At 43.7% G+C, this 22,611-nt stretch overlaps 1 protein-coding gene across 1 annotated transcript in view; it reads left to right on the top strand.

Annotated features, from left to right (window-relative positions):
• The window catches only part of adcy8 (adenylate cyclase 8 (brain)), a gene marked incomplete at its 5' end in the record, with an annotated part of 237,200 nt that overhangs the window by 196,767 nt on the left and 17,822 nt on the right, over positions 1–22,611 (top strand). The window contains one exon of the mRNA XM_084139802.1: positions 15,614–15,692. Within this exon, the coding sequence (XP_083995928.1) occupies positions 15,614–15,692 (79 nt within the window). The remainder of the gene's footprint in view (positions 1–15,613; positions 15,693–22,611) is intronic.

Genomic DNA, 22,611 nt, shown 5'->3' with positions numbered 1-22,611 from the left:
GGGCTTCCCAAAACCAAAGAAGCCCTGTTCACCATTTACTGCTGCCTTCCATTAGGTTTAAAGCGGGTGACGTGTTTCCATTGCTGGATAGCGGGATCAGAGTCTGTGACATATGCTAGGTCCTCTAGAAGCATCGGTTCTGTTCCATTTTCCACAGGCGGGGGAGACTTCCCCGTTGAGAGGTCCCTGTGAAGTACTAGCCTGTCAGTCAAAGGGCGGTGACTGGGCGGTGATACTCGCACCTTATCAGAACGATGTCCATCTACAACAGAGAAGGAGAAGGTAGGCGGCCGTGGTTTCCCCAGGAAATTGTGCAATGCTGAGATGTTCTTGCTTAGGGTAGACAGCTCGGTCCTATAGTCCTCCGCAAGTAGGCAGTTGTTGCATTGAAAATCCGGTCAGCCCACACTGTCCCGGAAAATAGTATAGTAAACACAACTCCTACAACGCAGGAAGCATTCGCCTCTTCCTCTGAATGGGGAGGCCTCCATGAGAAGAGGCAGTCCCAAATCGGAAAAATCCAAGCAGCTGTCTTGCTTAGCTTGATTGCTAGCAGCTTAGCTAACAGCTGCTCTGTCAAGCAGGCTTCAAACTGTCTGTTAAGTGGGATTCCAGGACAATAAATAACGGTCTTAGCTGTTAAAAGCTAACTGCGTCGCGGAATTCGTGCGAAAACAAGTGCTGTATTTATAATCTAACTTAGATTTAGTCAAAAACAACAGTGTTTCCGAGTGTTTCCAGCATTCAGCATTCAGCATATGTTGCAAAATGCGGCATCATATGTTGCAAAATGCATCATACCGGCTGTATTTATGTATTTTGAAATGTATGTATCTTGAAAACTTGATTGCTGACATGCAAAACATTTTGAGACTATGTCAACAATGGACTAATGAAACAAATACCAAAAGTTTTCATTTAATGGGCATTGCCTCCACATGATGTCTACTCAGATCCCCATGAACAAGAGAGCTGGGAGGGATTGAGGAAGTAGAGGTTGAGGGAGTTATCAGACTATGAACATGAGCACCAGGATGCAAGTTGGATTGCAGTATGACTTTGCCTTGGCTGTTCTGTGTGACAGCTTGGGCCTTAGTGGTCTGAACAGAAGTGGACACCAGAGAAGCTGTGTGCATGGAGTTGTGCCTAATAGAGGCCATGTCAACAAACACATCATCTAACATTTTACTACATTTAGTGAGCTCTGTTTGTAGGTGGTCTACAGTGTTCACCAGAGGAGAGAATACTGAATTAACATACTTGAGGACCTCAGTGTGGTGATGTTGCAAGCACCACTGGAGGGTGTTAGTCGGCTGGGTTCTGTGGTAGTCAAACTGCCTGTCCATGGCATCAGTAACTTCCCTTTTTCCACTCTCACTAAGCTCTGTTAGCTTGTGGGTTTGAATGCTCAGTGAGTCTCTGTTAGCTTGTGGGTTAGCATGCTCATTTAGTGTCTGTTAGCTTGTGGTTTAGAGTGGTCAGTGAGTCTCTGTGTTCCATTGTGCTCTGTTGTAGCTCTTCACTCAGACATTGGAATTTATGGTGGATGAGAGTTTGAAGATGTTGTTGAGTCCGACGAATATCAAGTATGTCACCTTGAAGTTGTAGGACTACGACCTCTGGTGATAAACCAGAAGATGGAGTAAGGTTGGGTGTCAGAGGTAAGGCTAGCTCAGAACTTCCACACGTCCATGTCAATGAGAGAGTGACTGGTTAGACCTGTGGCCTGATGTCCAGACCGAGCATTCGCAGGGCTCTGGCCCACATCAGCTCCATTATCTCCATTCACATCATCAGTATTCACATTATTGGCATCATTGTTCCCACTGTTATTTGCATTGTCAGCTGGAGCACCAGCATTTCCAGATCCATTGCTGGCTATTTTATCTACATTTGCAGCTGCATTAACACTGCATTATTTGCGATGTGAGCTCCATTGTCAGAATGACCCTGTGCATTCCAATTTACAGGTATAGTACGAATCAGTTGTTTTAAAACACATAGCACATGTAACGGTTTTGACTTGACTTTGAGGTACATTTGTGTTATGGGTGCCAGTTAGTTCGTACATACCAGACAAATGTTTGATATCTCTTTTTTGTTTGTAAGGAATATTAGTACCATCTGGTCAGTCAAGTCTAGACCCATAAAAAGGACTTATGACAACTTTTCATAAACCCTTAAAAACATTGCGTTTCTGTATTGTCCCAAAATAAATGATCACACAAATTGGATCACAGTCACAAAATAATAATAACTTAGGTTTACTTCAAGAAAAGTGCCGTACCTCAGGCATAAAACATTTATTAAGTGAACCTAAATTACCTGTCAGCAATTGTCCATTCATAAAGCGGTGCGAGCATAAAATCTGTGTAATTCACAACTCAGAAACATACGCCCGTTCCACACAATAACAATGATTATCAAGATTCACAATATACTGTACAAACAACTTGGTATACAACCAACCCAACACGGAGTAAATCACAATAAATCAAATGCAATACCATATGGTAAAACTTGTTAGTCATTCAGTCAATCAATAGAACTCCAGCTGAGAAAAGCAGTGGAGAACACCAGAGACTTGGCTTTGAATTGTAATTCCTTATGAATGGTTATTGGATATGTTCTGGCATTTCTGTTAGATTAGAAACGTGGCTACAATGCACATTATACAACAAAACAATACAGGGAGCTTCGGAGAAGAGAGTTTAGAGTTCGTCATTCGCGGCACCGTCACCATTTTTACGCAGCTGATGCTGTCTTTGTTGCCCTTTCCTGCAGTCAAATGACCAAATAGCCCTCTAGTGGCCTCATGGGTAGAATGTTATTCATATTTTTCATAATTAATAAACATTATTTTAAAATAACTGCAGGAAATCCGATGTTTCTATGTCAAACTGTCACGCTCGTTTACAGACGGGACGGACCAAGGTGCAGCGTGATATGCGTACATGTTTATTTTAATGAATAAACAACCAACAAAACAATAAACTAACGAAACGTGAAGTCCAAGGTACACAAAACAAACATACCTAACACGGAAAAAGATCCCACAACCCACTAGTGCCAATAGGCTGCCTAAGTATGGTCCCCAATCAGAGACAACAAGCGACAGCTGCCTCTGATTGGGAACCACACCGGCCAACATAGATCTAGACGATCTAGATCTAAACCTAGAAAATACAACATAGAAAATACACACCCTGACTCAACAAATACGAGTCCCCAGAGTCAGGGCGTGACAGTACCCCCCCCCCCCCAAAGGTGCGGACTCCGACCACACAACATAAACATAACAGGGTAGGGGCCGGGTGGGCATTCCGCCTCGGAGGAGGATCCGGCTCAGGGCGTGACGACCACTTACTCTCCGCCTCCCTGTTGCGCCCCTGGTCTGGTCTGGACCTCGGCGCACTGCTTCCCCTCTCCTTCCTCCCACAAAGTACCAAGCCCTGTCTGGACCCTGGTGTGGGATACCCCGAACCTGGAGAGAGGCTGACGTCTGGGTCTGGACTGGAGCCGCTGACCGGAGCTGAACCGGGCACCGGTGGAGCGGACTGCACAGGCTCCGGACTGGCGCCGCTGACCGGAGCTGGACTGGGCACCGTTGGAGCGGACTGCTCTGGCTCCGGAGTGGAGCCGCTGACCGGAGCTGGACTGGACCCCGGTGAAGCGGATTGCTCTGGCTCCGGAGTGGAGCAGCTGACCGGAGCTGGATCAGGCACCGGTCGAGCAGACTGCTCTGGCTCCGGAGTGGAGACGCTGACCGGAGCTGGACTGGACCCCGGTGAAGCGGGTTGCTCTGGCTCCGGAGTAGAGCAGCTGACCGGAGCTGAACTGGGCACCGGTGGAGCGGACTATTCTGGCTCCGGAGTGGAGCAGCTGACCGGTGCCGGACCAGGCACCGGTGGAACAGGCACGGGCCGTGCAGGACTGGACACACACACCACTGGCTTGGTGCAGGGAGCAGGAATGGGCCGTACCGGACTTTGCGACGCGCACCACTGGCTTGGTGCGGGGAGCAGGAACAGGCCGGGCCTGGCTGGCGACGCGCACCACTGGCTTGGTGCGAGGGGCAGGAACAGGAACAGGCCGGGCCGGGCTGGTGACACGCACCACTGGCTTGGTGCGAGGGGCAGGAACAGGCCGGGCCGGGCTGGCGACGCGCACCACTGGCTTGGTGCGAGGGGCAGGAACAGGCCGGACCGGGCTAGCGACGCACACCCCTGGCTTGGTGCGAGGGGCAGGAACAGGCCGGGCCGGGCTGGCGACGCGCACCACTGGCTTGGTGCGAGGGGCAGGAACAGGCCGGGCCGGGCTGGCGACGCGCACCACTAGCTTGGTGCGAGTAGCAGGAACGGGCCGTACCGGACTGGTGACGCGCACCACTGGCCTGGTGAGGGGAGCAGAAACAGGCCGGGCCGGGCTGGCGACGCGCACCACTGGCTTGGTGCGAGGGGCAGGAACAGGCCGGGCCGGGCTGGCAACGCGCACCACTGTCTTGGTGTGAGGGCAAGGAACAGGCCGGGCCGGGCTGGCGACGTGCACCACTGGCTTGGTGCGAGGGGCAGGAACAGGCCGGGCCGGGCTGGCGATGTGCACCACTGGCTTGGTGCGAGGGGCAGGAACAGGCCGGACCGGGCTCCTTCTGCTGCCTAACCAGCTCCTCTCGCCGTGCCTCTACACTTTCCTTCTCCCTTTTAGCCTCATGTAGCACCTCCCTCTGACCGAATAACTCCTGCTCCCTCTGAACCAATAGCCCCCGTAACATGGTGGCCTCCTCTCCTGACCTGCAGATCCGCCCTTTAACGGCCTCCTGCTGCCTTGTCGTCCACACCGTGTGCCCCCCCCAAAAATGTTCTTGGGGTTGCCTCTCGGGTCTCCGTCGTCGGCACTGTTGGCGCCGTTTCTCCTCTCCTACCTGGGCATCCTCCTTCATCGCCTTCCGGTAATGGACGGCCTCCTCCTCCGTAATTCTCCCCCAACCGAGGAGGACATCTACTAATGTAACCTCCTGTTGAATTCCCGCCGTTTGCTCCTGAACACGCTGCTTGGTCCTCATTTGGTGGGATCTTCTGTCACGCTCGTTTACAGACGTGACGGACCAAGGCGCAGCGTGATATGCGTACATGTTTATATTAATGAATAAACAACCGACAAAACAATAAACAAACTAAACGTGAAGTCCAAGGTACACAAAACAAACATACCTAACACGGAACAAGATCCCACAACCCACTAGTGCCAATAGGCTGCCTAAGTATGGTCCCCAATCAGAGACAGCTTCTCTGATTGGGAACCACACCGGCCAACATAGATCTAGACGATCTAGATCTAAACCTAGAAAATACAACATAGAAAATACACACCCTGACTCAACAAATACGAGTCCCCAGAGTCAGGGCGTGACACAAACGGTTTTGTAATATTTCAGTATTCTGTGATGTACAGTACCAGTCAAAAGTTTGGACACACCTACTAATTCAAGGGTTTTTCTTTAGTTTTACTATTTTTTACATTGTAGAATAAGACATCAAAACTATGAAATAACACTAATGTAATCATGTAGTTAACGAAAAAGTGCTGAGTACTTGTTGGCTGCTTTTCCTTTACTCTGCCGTCCAACTCATCCCAAACCATCTCAATTGGGTTGAGGTCGGGGATTGTGGAGGCCAGATCATCTGATGCAGCATTCCATTACTGTCCTTCTTGGTCAAATATCCCTTACACAGCCTGGAGGTGTGTTGGGTCATTGTCCTGTTGAAAAACAAATGATAGTCCCACTAAGCCCAAATCAGATGGGATGGCGTATCACTGCAGAATGCTGTGGTAGCCATGATGGTTAAGTGTGCCTTGAATTCTAAATAAATCACAGACAGTGTCACCAGCAAAGCACCCCCACACCATAACACCTCCTCCTCCATGCTTTATGGTGGGAACTACACATGCGGAGATCATCCGTTCACCCACACCGCGTCTCACAAAGACCGCGTCTCTGGAATCCAAATCTCCAATTTGGATTCCAGACCAAAGGACACATTTCCACCGGTCTAATGTCCATTGCTTGTGTTGCTTGGCCCAAGCAGGTCTCTTCTTCTTATTGGTGTCCTTTAGTAGTGGTTTCTTTGCAGCAATTTGACCATGAAGGCCTGATTCACACAGTCCCCTCTGAACAGTTGATGTTGAGATGTGTCTGTTACTTGAACTCTGTGAAGCATTTATTTGGGTTGCAATTTCTGAGGATGGTAACTCTAATTAACTTATCCTCTGCAGCAGAGGTAACTGGGTCTTCCATTCCTGTGGCGGTCCTCATGAGAGCCAGTTTCATCATAGAGCTTGATGGTTTTTGCGACTGCACTTGAAGAAACTTTCAAAGTTCTTGAAATGTTCCATATTGACTGACCTTCATGTCTTAAAGTAATGATAGGCTGTTGTTTCTCTTTACTTATTTGAGCTGTTCTTGCCATAATATGGACTTGGTCTTTTACCAAATAGGGCTATCTTCTGTATACCCCCTCTACCTTGTCACAACACAACTGATTGGCTCAAACGCATTAAGAAGGAAAGAAATTCCACAAATTAACTTTTAAGAAGGCACACCTGTTAATTGAAAATCCAGGTGACTACCTCATGAAGCTGGTTGAGAGAATACCACGAGTGTGCAAAGCTGTCATCAAGGCAAAGGGTGGCTATGTGAAGAATCTCAAATATAAAATATATTTTGTTTTATTTAACACTTTTTTCGTTACTACATGATTCCATATGGTTTATTTCATTGTTTTGATGTCTTCACTATTATTCTACAATGTGAAAAATAGTAAAAATAAAGAAAGACCCTTGAATGAGTAGGTGTGTCCAAACCTTTGACTGGTACTGTTTATAAAGGGTAATATTGGGATGCAAACTCAAAATTGAACACATTTCAATTCTATATCTGACATGGTACAGGTGTCTTCTTTTTTGAAGCCCATAACCATGTGTGTGAGGTGTATACTTTTGTTTCAAAGTAGATTTGTTTAAGACTACCAAGAAACACTCTGTGTGACCCTGATTTAGCCCACTGCAGTAATTAATGGGGAATTCAAGAGGAAGTGCAGCATTGGGTGGATGCTGCACTGAGACAGTTCAGACATATTTCTGGGCCATCACAAAAAATGCAGTGAGAGCCAGCTCTAGCCTTTTGGGGGCTCTAAGAAAGCTTTACAGCTAATTTCCTGAAATTCTACACATTTTGCCATAGCGTGGATAGAAATGTTTGCATATCCATCCACGCTATGATATCTGAGTGAGAGTGACTAACAAAATCAATGAGGGCCCCCCAGTCGTTAATCAACCATGATTACTACAAGTTTAAATAGCTGGCCGCTAGACTAATTGACCAATCCAAAACATGTTAGCTGACATGGGCTAATTGCGTGACTGTCAGTGACTGACATATCAAGAGAAAAACTGCTGATGCAGTCAATACTTTCTAGAGCCACCTTTTGCAGCAATTACAGCTGCAAGTCTCTTGGGGTATGTCTCTATAAACTGCTCAAGCTCCTTCAAGTTGGATTGGTTCCGCTGGTGTACAGCAATCTTTAAGTCTTACCACAGATTCTCCTTAAACCACTCAAGTGTTGGTTTAGCAGTATGCTTACGGTCATTTTCCTACTGGAAGGTGAACCTCCGTCCCAGTCTCATATCTCTGGAAGACTGAAAAAGGTTTCCCTCAATAATTTCCCTTTAATTAGCGCCATCCATCATTCCCTCAATTCTGACCAGTTTCCCAGTCCCTGCCGACCAGTTTCCCAGTCCCTACAGCATGATGCTGCCACCACCATGCTTCACTGTGGGGATTGTGTTCTCGGGGTGATGAGAGGTGTTGGGTTTGCGCCAGACATAGCATTTTCCTCCGTTTTAGTCTCATCTGACCAGAGTACGTTCTTCCATATGTTTGGGGAGTCTCCCACATGCCTTTTGGCGAACACCAAACGTGTTTGCTTACTTTGGAGTAAGGTTGGGAGTCAGAGGTAGGGCTAGCTCAGAACTTCCACACGGCCATGTCAATGAGAGAGTGACTGGTTAGACCTGTGGCCTGATGTCCAGACTGAGCATTCGCAGGGCTCTGGCCCACATCAGCTCCATGGCCAACTACAAGAAACGTCTGACCTCTGTGATTGCCAACAAGGGTTTTGCCACCAAGTACTAAGTCATGTTTTGCAGAGGGGTCAAATATTTATTTGTCTCATTAAAATGCAAATCAATGTACAGTGGGGAAAAAAGGTATTTAGTCAGCCACCAATTGTGCAAGTTCTCCCACTTAAAAAGATGAGAGAGGCCTGTAATTTTCATCATAGGTACACGTCAACTATGACAGACAAATTGAGATTTTTTTTCTCCAGAAAATCACATTGTAGGATTTTTTATGAATTTATTTGCAAATTATGGTGGAAAATAAGTATTTGGTCACCTACAAACAAGCAAGATTTATGGCTCACACAGACCTGTAACTTATTCTTTAAGAGGCTCCTCTGTCCTCCACTCGTTACCTGTATTAATGGAACCTGTTTGAACTTGTTATCAGTATAAAAGACAGCTGTCCACAACCTCAAACAGTCACACTCCAAACTCCACTATGGCCAAGACCAAAGAGCTGTCAAAGGACAGCAGAAACAAAATTGAAGACCTGCACCAGGCTGGGAAGACTGAATCTGCAATAGGTAAGCAGCTTGGTTTGAATAAATCTACTGTGGGAGCAATTATTAGGAAATGGAAGACATAGAAGACCACTGACACACTACGCCGCCATGGACTCAAATCCTGCAGTGCCAGACGTGTCCCCCTGCTTAAGCAAGTACATGTCCAGGCCCATCTGAAGTTTGCTAGAGTGCATTTGGATGATCCAGAAGAGGATTGGGAGAATGTCATATGGTCAGATGAAACCAAAATATAACTTTTCAGTAAAAACTCAACTCGTCGTGTTTGGAGGACAAAGAATGCTGAGTTGCATCCAAAGAACACCATACCTACTGTGAAGCATGGGGGTGGAAACATCATGCTTTGGGGCTGTTTTTCTGCAAAGGGACCAGGACGACTGATCCGTTTAAAGGAAAGAATGAATGGGGCCATGTATCGTGAGATTTTGAGTGAAAACCTCCTTCCATCAGCAAGGGCATTGAAGATGAAACGTGGCTGGGTCTTTCAGCATGACAATGATCCCAAACACACCGCCCGGGCAATGAAGGAGTGGCTTCGTAAGAAGCATTTCAAGGTCCTGGAGTGGCCTAGCCAGTCTCAAAATCTCAACCCCATAGAAAATCTTTGGAGGGAGTTGAAAGTCCGTGTTGCCCAGTGACAGCCCCAAAACATCACTGCTCTAGAGGAGATCTGCATGGAGGAATGGGCCAAAATACCAGCAACAGTGTGTGAAAACCTTGTGAAGACTTACAGAAAACGTTTGACCTGTGTCATTGCCAACAAAGGGTATATAACAAAGTATTGAGAAACTTTTGTTATTGACCAAATACTTATTTTCCACCATAATTTGCAAATAAATTCATTAAAAATCCTACAATGTGATTTTCTGGAAAAGAAATTCTCATTTTGTCTGTCATAGTTGACGTGTACCTATGATGAAAATTACAGGCCTCTCTCATCTTTTTAAGTGGGAGAACTTGCACAATTGGTGGCTGACTAAATACTTTTTTTCCCCACTGCATAACATTTTTGACATGCATTTTTCTTGATTTTTTTGTTGTTATTCTGTCTCTCACTCTTCAAATAAACCTACCATTAAAATTATAGACTGATCATGTCTTTGTCAGTGGGCAAACGTACAAAATCAGCAGGGGATCAAATACTTTTTTCCCTCACTGCATGGCCTCTGATCTATAATCACACTATGTACAGTCTTATTCCCCCCCTCTTGTCGTACAACTGATTATGACATTTCAGCTGGAGCTTTTGACTTCTTCCATTTCCTCCTTCAGGTTCCTAAGAGAGTGATAGCACAAGACTTGAAAAGCAAAAGGAAGCACAAAACATAACAAATAATGCTTTAAGCTATGCATAGTTATATATGCAAAGAAAAACCTAAGTTTGATAACAAGACGATTCCCACTCTCTCTTAGCCTGACTCTGTACCTTCGGGATACTGTTATTCTGGGTTCCACACAAATGAATGCCCTAACAAACCTCCTCATGCTTTCACCCAGTCTTCCCCCGTTAGCCACAGGTTACAAAAAGTGTTCTAAAGCCATATCATTTTCACTTCGCTCCCCATCTCTTTCTTCCTCCATGGCCACCCGATACACACTTGCGGTGGCCTTAATCAACTTTACCTCATCTTGAGGTAAATCTGCACTGTACAGTGAGGGAAAAAAGTATTTGATCCCCTGCTGATTTTGTACGTTTGCCCACTGACAAAGACATGATCAGTCTATAATTTTTATGGTAGGTTTATTTGAAAAGTGAGAGACAGAATAACAACAAAAAAATCCAGAAAAACGCATGTCAAAAATGTTATACATTGATTTGCATTTTAATGAGGGAAATAAGTATTTGACCCCTCTGCAAAACATGACTTAGTACTTGGTGGCAAAACCCTTGTTGGCAATCACAGAGGTCAGACGTTTCTTGTAGTTGGCCACCAGGTTTGCACACATCTCAGGAGGGATTTTGTCCCACTCCTATTGGCAGATCTTCTCCAAGTCATTAAGGTTCGAGGCTGACGTTTGGCAACTCGAACCTTCAGCTCCCTCCACAGATTTTCTATGGGATTAAGGTCTGGAGACTGGCTATGCCACTCCAGGACCTTAATGTGCTTCTTCTTGAGCCATTCCTTTGTTGCCTTGGCCGTGCGTTTTGGGTCATTGTCATGCTGGAATACCCATCCACGACCAATTTCCAATGCCCTGGCTGAGGGAAGGAGGTTCTCACCCAAGATTTGACGGTACATGGCCACGTCCATCGTCCCTTTGATGCTGTGAAGTTGTTCTGTCCCCTTTGCAGAAAAACACCCCCAAAGCATAATGTTTCCACCTCCATGTTTGATGGTGGGGATGGTGTTCTTGGGGTCATAGGCAGCATTCCTGCTCCTCCAAACACGGCGAGTTGAGTTGATGCCAAAGAGCTCGATTTTGGTCTCATCTGACCACAACACTTTCACCCAGTTCTCCTCTGAATCATTCAGATGTTCATTGGCAAACTTCAGATGGGCCTGTATATGTGCTTTCTTGAGCAGGGGGAACTTGTGGGCGCTGCAGGATTTCAGTCCTTCACGGCGTAGTGTGTTACCAATTGTTTTCTTGGTGACTATGGTCCCAGCTGCCTTGAGATCATTCACAAGATCCTCCCGTGTAGTGCTGGGCTGTTTCCTCACCGTTCTCATGATCATTGCAACTCCACGAGGTGAGATCTTGCATGGAGCCCCATGCCGAGGGAGATTGACAGTTCTTTTGTGTTTCTTCCATTTGCGAATAATCGCACCAACTGTTGTCACCTTCTCACCAAGGTGCTTGGCGATGGTCTTGTAGCCCATTCCAGCCTTGTGTAGGTCTACAATCTTGTCCCTGACATCCTTGGAGAGCTCTTTGGTCTTGGCCATGGTGGAGAGTTTGGAATCTGATTGATTGATTGCTTCTGTGGACAGGTGTCTTTTATACAGGTAACATGCTGAGATTAGGAGCACTCCCTTTAAGAGTGTGCTCCTAATCTCAGCTCGTTACCTGTATAAAAGACACCTGGGAGACAGAAATCTTTCTGATTGAGACGGGGTCAAATACTTATTTCCCTCATTAAAATGCTAATCAATTTATAACATTTTTGTCATGCGTTTTTCTAGATTTTTTGTGGTTATTCTGTCTCTCACTGTTCAAATAAACCTACCATTAAAATTATAGACTGATCATTTCTTTGTCAGTGGGCAAACGTACAAAATCAGCAGGGGATCAAATACTTTTTTCCCTCACTGTATGTATGTAGATGACTCAACACTATACACGTCAGCGACTACAGTGATTGAAATCACTGCAACACTTAACGAAGAGCTGCAGTTAGTTTCAGAATGTGTGGCAAGGAAGAAGTTAGTCCTAAATATTTCAAAAACTAAAAGCATTGTATTTGGGACAAATCATTCACTAAACCCAAAACCTCAACTAAATCTTGTAGTAAATAATATGGAAATTGAGCAAGTTGAGGTGACTAAACTGCTTGGAGTAACCCTGGAGTGTAAACTGTCATGGTCAAAACATGTTGATACAACAGTAGCTGAGATGGGGAGAAGTCTGTCCATAATAAAGCGCTGCTCTGCCTTTTTAACAACACTATCAACAAGGCAAGTCCTACAGGCTCTAGTTTTGTCGCACCTGGACTACTGTTCAGTCGTGTGGTCAGGTGCCACAAAGAGGGACCTCGGAAAATTACAATTGGCTCAGAACAGGGTAGCATGGCTGACCCTTAAATGTACACAAAGTGGAGGAGAGATTGACTTCATCAGTACTTGTTTTTGTAAGAAGTGTTTACATGCTGAATGCACCGAGGTGTCTGTTTAAACTACTGTCACTCAGCTCGGACACTCATGCATACCCCACGAGACATGCCACCAAAGGTCTATTCACAAGAACAGAATATGGGAGGCGCACTGTACTACATAGAGCCATGGCTATCAATCAATTCAATCAATTTTATTTTATATAGCCCTTCTTACATCAGCTAATATCTCGAAGTGCTGTACAGAAACCCAGCCTAAAACCCCAAACAGCTAGTAATGCAGGTGTAGAAGCACGGTGGCTAGGAAAAACTCCCTAGAAAGGCAAAACCTAGGAAGAAACCTAGAGAGGAACCAGGCTATGAGGGGTGGCCAGTCCTCTTCTGGCTGTGCCGGGTGGAGATTATAACAGAACCATGCCAAGATGTTCAAAAATGTTCATAAGTGACAAGCATGGTCAAATAATAATCAGGAATAAATCTCAGTTGGCTTTTCATAGCCGATCATTAGAGTTTAAAACAGCAGGTCTGGGACAGGTAGGGGTTCCATAACCGCAGGCAGAACAGTTTAAACTGGAATAGCAGCAAGGCCAGGCGGACTGGGGATAGCAAGGAGTCACCACGGCCGGTAGTCCCGACGTATGGTCCTAGGGCTCAGGTCTCTCAGTTGGCTTTTCATAGCCGATCATTTAGAGTTGAAAACAGCAGGTCTGGGACAGGTAGGGGTTTCGTAGCCGCAGGCAGAACAGTTGAAACTGGAATAGCAGCAAGGCCAGGCGGACTGGGGGCAGCAGGGTGTCATCATGCCCGGTAGTCCTGACGTATGGTCCTAGGGCTCAGGTTCTCAGAGAGAAAGAGAGAACGAGAGAATTAGAGAGAGCATACTTAAATTCACACAGGACACTGGATAAGACAGGAGAAGTACTCCAGGTATAACCAACTAACCCCAGCCCCCCGACACATAAACTACTGCAGCATAAATACTGGAGGCTGAGACAGGAGCGGTCCGGAGACACTGTGGCCCCATCCGAAGAAACCCCCGGACAGGGCCAAACAGGAAGGATATAACCCCACCCACTCCGCCAAAGCACAGCCCCCGCACCACTAGAGGGATATCCCCAACCACCAACTTACAATCCTGAGACAAGGCCGAGTATAGCCCACAGAGGTCTCCACCACAGCACAAACCAAGGGGGGGGGGGGGGCGCCAACCCAGACAGGAAGATCACGTCAGTAACTCAACCCACTCAAGTGACGCACCCCTCCCAGGGACGGCATGAAAGAGCACCAGCAGGCCAGTGACTCAGCCCCTGCAACAGGGTTAGAGGCAGAGAACCCCAGTGGAGAGGGGAACCGGCCTGGCAGAGACAGCAAGGGCTGTTCGTTGCTCCAGCCTTTCCGTTCACCTTCACACTCCTGGGCCAGACTACACTCAATCATATGACCTACTGAAGAGATAAGTCTTCAGTAAAGACTTAAAGGTTGAGACCGAGTCTGCGTCTCTCACATGGGTAGGCAGACTGTTCCATAAAAATGGAGATCTATAGGAGAAAGCCCTGCCTCCCGCTGTTTGCTTAGAAATTCTAGGGACAATTAGGAGGCCTGCGTCTTGTGACCGTAGCGTACGTATTGGTATGTACGGCAGGACCAACTCGGAAAGATAGGTAGGAGCAAGCCCATGTAACGCTTTATAGGTTAACAGTAAAACCTTGAAATCAGCCCTTGCCTTAACAGGAAGCCAGTGTAGGGAAGCTAGCACTGGAGTAATATGATCAAATTTCTTGGTTCTAGTCAGGATTCTAGCAGCCGTATTTAGCACTAACTGAAGTTTATTTAGTGCTTTATCCGGGTAGCCGGAAAATAGAGCATTGCAGTAGTCTAATCTAGAAGTAACAAATGCATGGATTAATTTTTCTGCATCATTTTTGGACAGAAAATTTCTGATTTTTGCAATGTTACGTAGATGGAAAAAAGCTGTCCTTGAAACAGTCTTGATATGTTCGTCAAAAGAGAGATCAGGGTCAAGAGTAACGCCTAGGTCCTTCACAGTTTTATTTGAGACGACTTTACAACCATCAAGATGAATTGTCAGATTTAACAGAAGATCTCTTTGTTTCTTGGGACCTAGAACAAGCATCTCTGTTTTGTCCGAGTTTAAAAGTAAAAAGTTTTCAGCCATCCACTTCCTTATGTCTGAAACACAGGCTTCTAGCGAGGGCAATTTTGGGGCTTCACCATGCTTCATTGAAATGTACAGCTGTGTGTCATCCGCATAGCAGTGAAAGTTAACATTATGTTTTCGAATAACATCCCCAAGAGGTAAAATATATAGTGAAAACAATAGTGGTCCTAAAACGGAACCTTGAGGAACACCGAAATGTACAGTTGATTTGTCGGAGGCTACATGGAACTCTAATCCACATCAGGAAAATGATGCAAGCATTAGAATCAGAATAACAAAACTGATTTAAGAATACACCTTATGGAACAGCAGGGACTGTGAATAGACACACACACATGCACAGACACACATACACATGATAAGACACAACCTCATGGATGTTGTATTGTAAATATGTGATAGTGGAGTAGTGGCCTGAGGGAACACACTAAATGTCTTGGGTAAAGTGTTATGAAATGTAATGTAATGTCATATTTTACATTGTATATAACTCTCTTAATGTTGCTGGACCCCAGGAGATCCTTAATAAATACAAATACAAATGTGCAGAAGACCCTATGGAAAAAACAGAATGTAGGGCCAGCTGAAGAAAGAGCCTTTCAAGCTATGGCTTCCATATGGGCTACAGAACTCATATTTAATCCATATACATTTAATATATCCCTCCTGGGAAACACTGCCATATGAAGCAAGGGCTGCTCCTGACCCACCTTCCCCTCTCCATTTAAAGCACAGGCTGAGTTTTAATTCAAGGCGCGTTGTAGGGAAGTGCACTGCACTTGGCTTTAACTTGAGCCGACATCTGCATAGCGTTTACTGTGACTGCGATTCTCTGTGAACATCGGGAACATTGCCTTGGATTGAATCCTGGCTACTGTACTGTAACTATTCTGTAACTTTTTTCCCCCAGTATAATTATTTTGAAAACTTTCTGTTGCAATAGAAACTGTTTTGTTTCCACAGAAACTTCCTTGGGACCAAAGAGACCTCCTTGCTTCTGATGGCTATGTTCCTCCTTGCCGTATTTTACCACGGGCAACAGGTAAGATGATTGTTGCACATTCACTATGTCCAATTGGAAATATTCCTTGAGTTATTAATGTATTTGTTATTTATTACATTTTTAGCTAATCCTATTATAAAGACACATTAGCTGTTGTGGTCCTTTGTAGCTCAATTGGTAGAGCATGGCGCTTGTAACGCCAGGGTAGTGGGTTCGATCCCCGGGACCACCCATACGTAAAAATGTATCCACACATGACTGTAAGTCGCTTTGGATAAAAGTGTCTGCTAAATGGCATATTATTATTATTATTATGGGCACTTAACATAAGCAATAATGCACTATGGGAGTGATAGCTGTGGTAAGCAAAAGTGCTTCCTGGTACATACAGAGTCGGCAGCTGAGGAGGAGGACACATTTCTTTTGAGCTCACTCTACTAAATGGCATCCTTTGATCGCTTTGATCACCTGGTCTGCGCTGGTCAGAGACAGAGGGGAAATGAGAATAATTCAATGTCCTTTGTACTGTAGCCATATGAAAGTGAAAAAAGAAATGCCCCCATTTGAAGATCTTCAATGTCATTGAGACACTCCTGTCAATGGCTTTCTTTGATTTTAGCGCTTTGTCGGTTTGTTGAGTCAAAAGCTTCTGTTACGTTTTTAGATGCATGGATAAGGCAGAGAGACGAAAGTGAAGGTTCGGAAATAATGGTTTACAGGACAGCATCTACCTGAAAAACTGGAAGGATTCTCACATGTAAAGTGATACATAGGATCGTTGTGATATGTGTGCCAAATGAAAAGAAAAGGAAAAATGATATTTAAAAAATGGTATACTGTGTGTAGTTGTATATTGTTATAGAAATACATTAAATTACCTTTTGTCAAATTCTAGATAAACTTCCATGTAGATGAAATCAATATTCAGTGGCCATTACAATGTGTGTTTCTGAACATGTTTGTTGCCACCCACATGTCCTTTCCTATATCGTGGTTAGAAATACATCTATTAAACTACAGGAAGGGTTGTGGCACAATTATGAATCATGCAACATCTGGAGCTGAGGGTTGGGACTAATAACAACTAATAACAACAAAATAACTAATTTAAAACATAATAAGTATATAGGTTGAGAACTTTTGTGAAAAGAGCACAGTTTGGCATGTAGAGGCAAACCGGATGGACATCATGAAAATGATCAGAGAGGTTGAGGTTAGAAGAAGTTCAGGAGTAAAAACAAACAAAATAGAATTATTGTAAAATTGACTGTGTCCATAAAATGTATATAGTATGTATAAGCTGGAAATAGAGGCCTAAGCATTGTTGTTCACTGGTTTACTACAATTAGGGGAGGGGTGCTGGGGTTGGAAAGTAATAAAGGAAAATACATTTTATAAAAGGATATGTATATATGTATGTATATGTATTTATATGTATGTGTATATGTATGTATGTGTATGTATGTATAGGTATATATAAATATATATATATATATTTGCGGAAAAAGAACATATGGGGGATTGGAAATTATGCAGACAATTACATTGATGGTAGTTACAATCTACCTGCAATATTAAAGCTGATCTACCCCCTAAAAAAAATATAATAATAATGATAATATATATTTTTTAAACATCTGCAGGCCAGGGGGTGATGGACAAAATGTAGGCAGATGTACCAGCTTCGTTACGCCACTATAATTAAGGTAGCTGGATACTTCATACACAAAGACCACAGACCAGGGCTTAATAAACAGCTTGACAAAGCCCCTGCTAATTAACTCTTTCACCGCTGTGGAAATCACAGACTCAGTTCTATACCAGTGTTCGGTGAGAGGAAACTGTGTCCTTTCATGTCCTTGCTTTATAATGCTGCATGAGGGCATATTCGGGTTCACGTAAAACAATGTTCTCCCTGGATTGCGAAACGTATGCGTTGTCGTCCGACAGATGGCGTCACTCCTATGCTAGTCCTTCGATCAATCAGTGCAGATGAAAGTTGCAAGTAAAAACAATGACACTGGCCAGGTGGAAGACAGCACAATTTAACTGATTTTACAGGGTGTCTAATGTGTAATTTCTATATACATTAATCTCAAAGATTATTGTGTATAAAGTGTAATTCAGAGTGCAAAGATGCAGATACGCTATAGTCTGGCATCCCAATGTGGCATAGCTACGCGACTCTGAGAGCACCATTTGTGGGGACGCATAGCCCGAACTCTCACCTCCCCCAAATTCCCAACCAACGTTGCTCCGTGAATGCGTCCTCTATTCATTTGAATGTGTTGACAGTTTGAGAAATTGCTTGAGCAATGCTGAGAAGTATGAAAGGCAACAGTCCAATATTCTAGAACACTGCTGTGTGTACGCTTACACGTTTTGGACTCTGATAGACACTTAAGACTGCGTACCCTTTTCTCTTGATTTCCTGTCTTTCAAAAAAGGCTTTTTTTCCCGCTCATCTCCGTAGCAACAGGGATTCTTACATAAGAACATTGATGGTGCTGTGTGTAGAAATCGCTCCGCCATTACAGTACCTGGTTAATAAAATGTTTAAATGTTCGCCTTATTTCAGTTTGTGACAAAACAAGCAAGCCGGTTGAAATATATTTTCAAACACCAAAAATATCATATTTTCAGCTGTTTTACTCTTGTGTACAAAACTGAAAGTAAAAAGCAAAAACAAAACTTAAGGATGGGAAGCATAGAAATAGAGCACATAGAACGGATCTACCGCTTATCAGACTTGCTTTCAATGAGAATGACAGATCTAAATTATAACTCACATTTCAATGTGAATTTGGCCAATCAGCCCACAAAGCTGAATATTGTGCCTTTAATGTATTTGCCGTGTACATTACGTTTGTGACTGAATGAAAACCATGACTGTGATGCTCTGTGTGTTCATGACATTGGCCATGTACTGTATGACCTTGACCATTATGTCTACTTTGGTACATGCATGCCTACAGCCTATAGGGTCTACTGTAGATGGATACACTTTGTGTGGGTGGGTGTATGAGTGCTTGCGTGCAAGATTGGTTGTGATTGACAGTGATCACCCACTGTATACACAAGCATTGGTCTGTAAATGAGGGCCCTACATTCATTCATCAGTCTGTTTGCTGTCATTATAATTGATCAATTAAAGTACTGAATTTACTAGAGTTAGCTCCCCTGGCTTCAGAGTCTAAATTAGAAGAAAGCAGTTACGGGAAGAACAGAACATTTCTGGACGTGAATATGCATTTATTTAATTAAACTGTTTATCTTATTGAATATTGAATCAATTTCGATTTGATTCAGAATGTATGTGTTTACAGTATTAATTGAGTGAGCCACAAGTGCTTTGGATTCTATTCATTCAAATCAATAAAGCAAAATGAATATAGGTATCAAATCAATATTTCATTTGAATCAATATCTCATCTGGGATTAGATTAGATATAAGGACAGCAGACTTTGAATGTTTGCTCTAGTTTGTCTAGAGTGCCAGGTGGGCGGGGTTTACGGTTTTGGGACTTTTCTATTGGTCCATTAAGCCAGGCAAGCTCAGTCAAGCATCTTATAGTATTTGGACCCAGGTCTGACGGACAGGTGTGGGTTTACATTGATATCCAATGACAAAGTCCACTAGCGGAACAGCTTTGAGGTGAGATGGTTTTAACGTGGTTAACATCTTCAATGAAGCATACCAGCACACTATGGTTGGCCTGTAATGAATTGAATTGGGCCCTGTATGTTTTTATGTTCACATAGAATTTATGACTGTGTTGGGGCTTGGTTGATTTTTTCGGACTGCATTAGTGTTGCAAACTATTTAAAATGTAAACATTGTGTTTGCGATCGTTGTTATGTCTGCTCTGGGGGAAAATATATATATAAATTAGTGGCCCTGAGAGAAATCCTCACTAGTAGTTCACTGTTATGAATAACTGAGGTCATGTTTCTTAATGGGATTTTTCTAATAACTCTCGGGCGCGATATTTCAGTGGCCAACAGCTCATTAGCGTAATGCCAATTTACCCTGAGGATTTTGAATTCTTAATTGGGAAGTTGAACATTCTATTGAAGTCCCATATTCGCCAAGATTAATCGTGAACCTGTTTTTCAATCTGCTGGTTAAAGCTTTTTATGGTCTTACAAGCCTTTCCGAATGCATCGGAAATAATTTTCAATATCAGTGGGTGAATCAAAAAGCTCTCACGGTCTCACTGCAAGTTAAGGGGTAAGTTTAGGCACTCATTCTGAATGGTTATGGTTAGGGTTAAGGTTTGGGATAGGGTTAAAACATTGCGTTTAGGGTTAAGGTTTGGAATAGTTTAGTTTAATAGAATCCGCATTAGCTGCTGCACATGCAGCAGCTACTCTTCCTGGGGTCCACATAAAACTTACAAATACGTGACAAAGTACAGAACAGTTATAGACAAGAACAACATAAGATATCACATTAAATAAAAAATACAAATAAGAATTACAGTATATACAGTCCATGCCTCGATGAATTCAGGCTGTTCTGAGGGAAAAAGTGAGGGGTGCGACTCATTATTAGGATGGTGATTCTAATGTTTGGGATACTCAGTGTATAGGAAAGACACCAAGAGACAACAAAAATATTATTTACACACTATTTATATATACAGTGGGGAAAAAAAGTATTTAGTCAGCCACCAATTGTGCAAGTTCTCCCACTTAAAAAGATGAGAGAGGCCTGTAATTTTCATCATAGGTACACGTCAACAATGACAGACAAATTGAGAAAAGAAAATCCAGAAAATCACATTGTAGGATTTTTAATGAATTTATTTGCAAATTATGGTGGAAAATAAGTATTTGGTCACCTACAAACAAGCAAGATTTCTGGCTCTCACAGACCTGTAACTTCTTCTTTAAGAGGCTCCTCTGCCCTCCACTCGTTATCTGTATTAATGGCACCTGTTTGAACTTGTTATCAGTATAAAAGACACCTGTCCACAACCTCAAACAGTCACACTCCAAACTCCACTGTGGCCAAGACCAAAGAGCTGTCAAAGGACACCAGAAACAAAATTGTAGACCTGCACCAGGCTGGGAAGACTGAATCTGCAATAGGTAAGCAGCTTGGTTTGAAGAAATCAACTCTGGGAGCAATTATTAGGAAATGGAAGACATACAAGACCACTGATAATCTCCCTCAATCTGGGGCTCCACGCAAGATCTCACCCCGTGGGGTCAAAATGATCACAAGAACCACAAGAACCACACGGGGGGACCTAGTGAATGACCTGCAGAGAGCTGGGACCAAAGTAACAAAGCCTACCATCAGTAACACACTACGCCGCCAGGGACTCAAATCCTGCAGTGCCAGACGTGTCCCCCTGCTTAAGCCAGTACATGTCCAGGCCTGTCTGAAGTTTGCTTGAGTGCATTTGGATGATCCAGAAGAGGATTGGGAGAATGTCATATGGTCAGATGAAACCAAAATATAACTTTTTGGTAAAAACTCAACTCGTCGTGTTTGGAGGACAAAGAATGCTGAGTTGCATCCAAAGAACACCATACCTACTGTGAAGCATGGTGGTGGAAACATCATGCTTTGGGGCTGTTTTTCTGCAAAGGGACCAGGACGACTGATCCGTGTAAAGGAAAGAATGAATGGGGCCATGTATCGTGAGATTTTGAGTGAAAACCTCCTTCCATCAACAAGGGCATTGAAGATGAAACGTGGCTGGGTCTTTCAGCATGACAATGATCCCAAACACACCGCCCGGGCAACGAAGGAGTGGCTTTGTAAGAAGCATTTCAAGGTCCTGGAGTGGCCTAGCCAGTCTCCAGATCTCAACCCCATAGAAAATCTTTGGAGGGAGTTGAAAGTCCGTGTTGCCCAGCGACAGCCCCAAAACATCACTGCTCTAGAGGATATCTGCATGGAGGAATGGGCCAAAATACCAGCAAAAGTGTGTGAAAACCTTGTGAAGACTTACAGAAAACGTTTGACCTGTGTCATTGCCAACAAAGGGTATATAACAAAGTATTGAGAAACTTTTGTTATTGACCAAATACTTATTTTCCACCATAATTTGCAAATAAATTCATTAAAAATCCTACAATGTGATTTTCTGGAATTTCTTTTCTCATTTTGTCTGTCATAGTTGACGTGTACCTATGATGAAAATTACAGGCCTCTCTCATCTTTTTAAGTGGGAGAACTTGCACAATTGGTGGCTGACTAAATACTTTTTTTCCCCACTGTATAGTACCAGTCAAAAGTTTGGACACACCTACTCATTCAAGGGTTTTTCTTTATTTTTACTATTTTCTACATTGTAGAATAATAGTGAAGACATCAAAACTATGAAATAACAAATATGGAAGTAGTAGTAACCAAAAAAGTGTTAAACAAATCAAAATATATTTTATATTTGAGATTCTTCAAAGTAGCCACCCTTTGCCTTGATGACATCTTTGCACACTCTTTGCATTCTCTCAACCAGCTTCATGAGGTAGTCACCTGGAATGCATTTCAATTAACAGGTGTACCTTCTTAAAAGTTAATTTGTCGAATTTCTTTCCTTCTTAATGCGTTTGAGCCAATCAGTTGTGTTGTGACAAGAAAGGGGGGTATACAGAAGATAGCCCTATTTGGTAAAAGACCAAGTCCATATTATGGCAAGAACAGCTCAAATAAGCAAAGAGAAATGACAGTCCATCATTACTTTAAGACATGGTCAGTCAAATCGGAAAAATTCAAGAACTTTGAACGTTTCTTCAAGTGCTGTCACAAAAACCATCAAGAGCTATGATGAAACTGGCTCTCATGAGGACCGCCACAGGAATGGAAGACCCAGAGTTACCTCTGCTGCAGAGGATAAGTTCATTAGAGTTACCAGCCTTAGAAATTGCAGCCCAAATAAATGCTTCACAGAGTTCAAGTAACAGACACATCTCAACATCAACTGTTCAGAGGAGACTGTGT

Source organism: Coregonus lavaretus (genome assembly GCF_964263955.1).
Source record: "Coregonus lavaretus genome assembly, chromosome: 23".
NCBI classification, from domain to species: domain Eukaryota; kingdom Metazoa; phylum Chordata; class Actinopteri; order Salmoniformes; family Salmonidae; genus Coregonus; species Coregonus lavaretus.
Note: the sequence above shows the minus strand (reverse complement) of the source record. Positions and strands in the feature narration are given on the sequence as shown.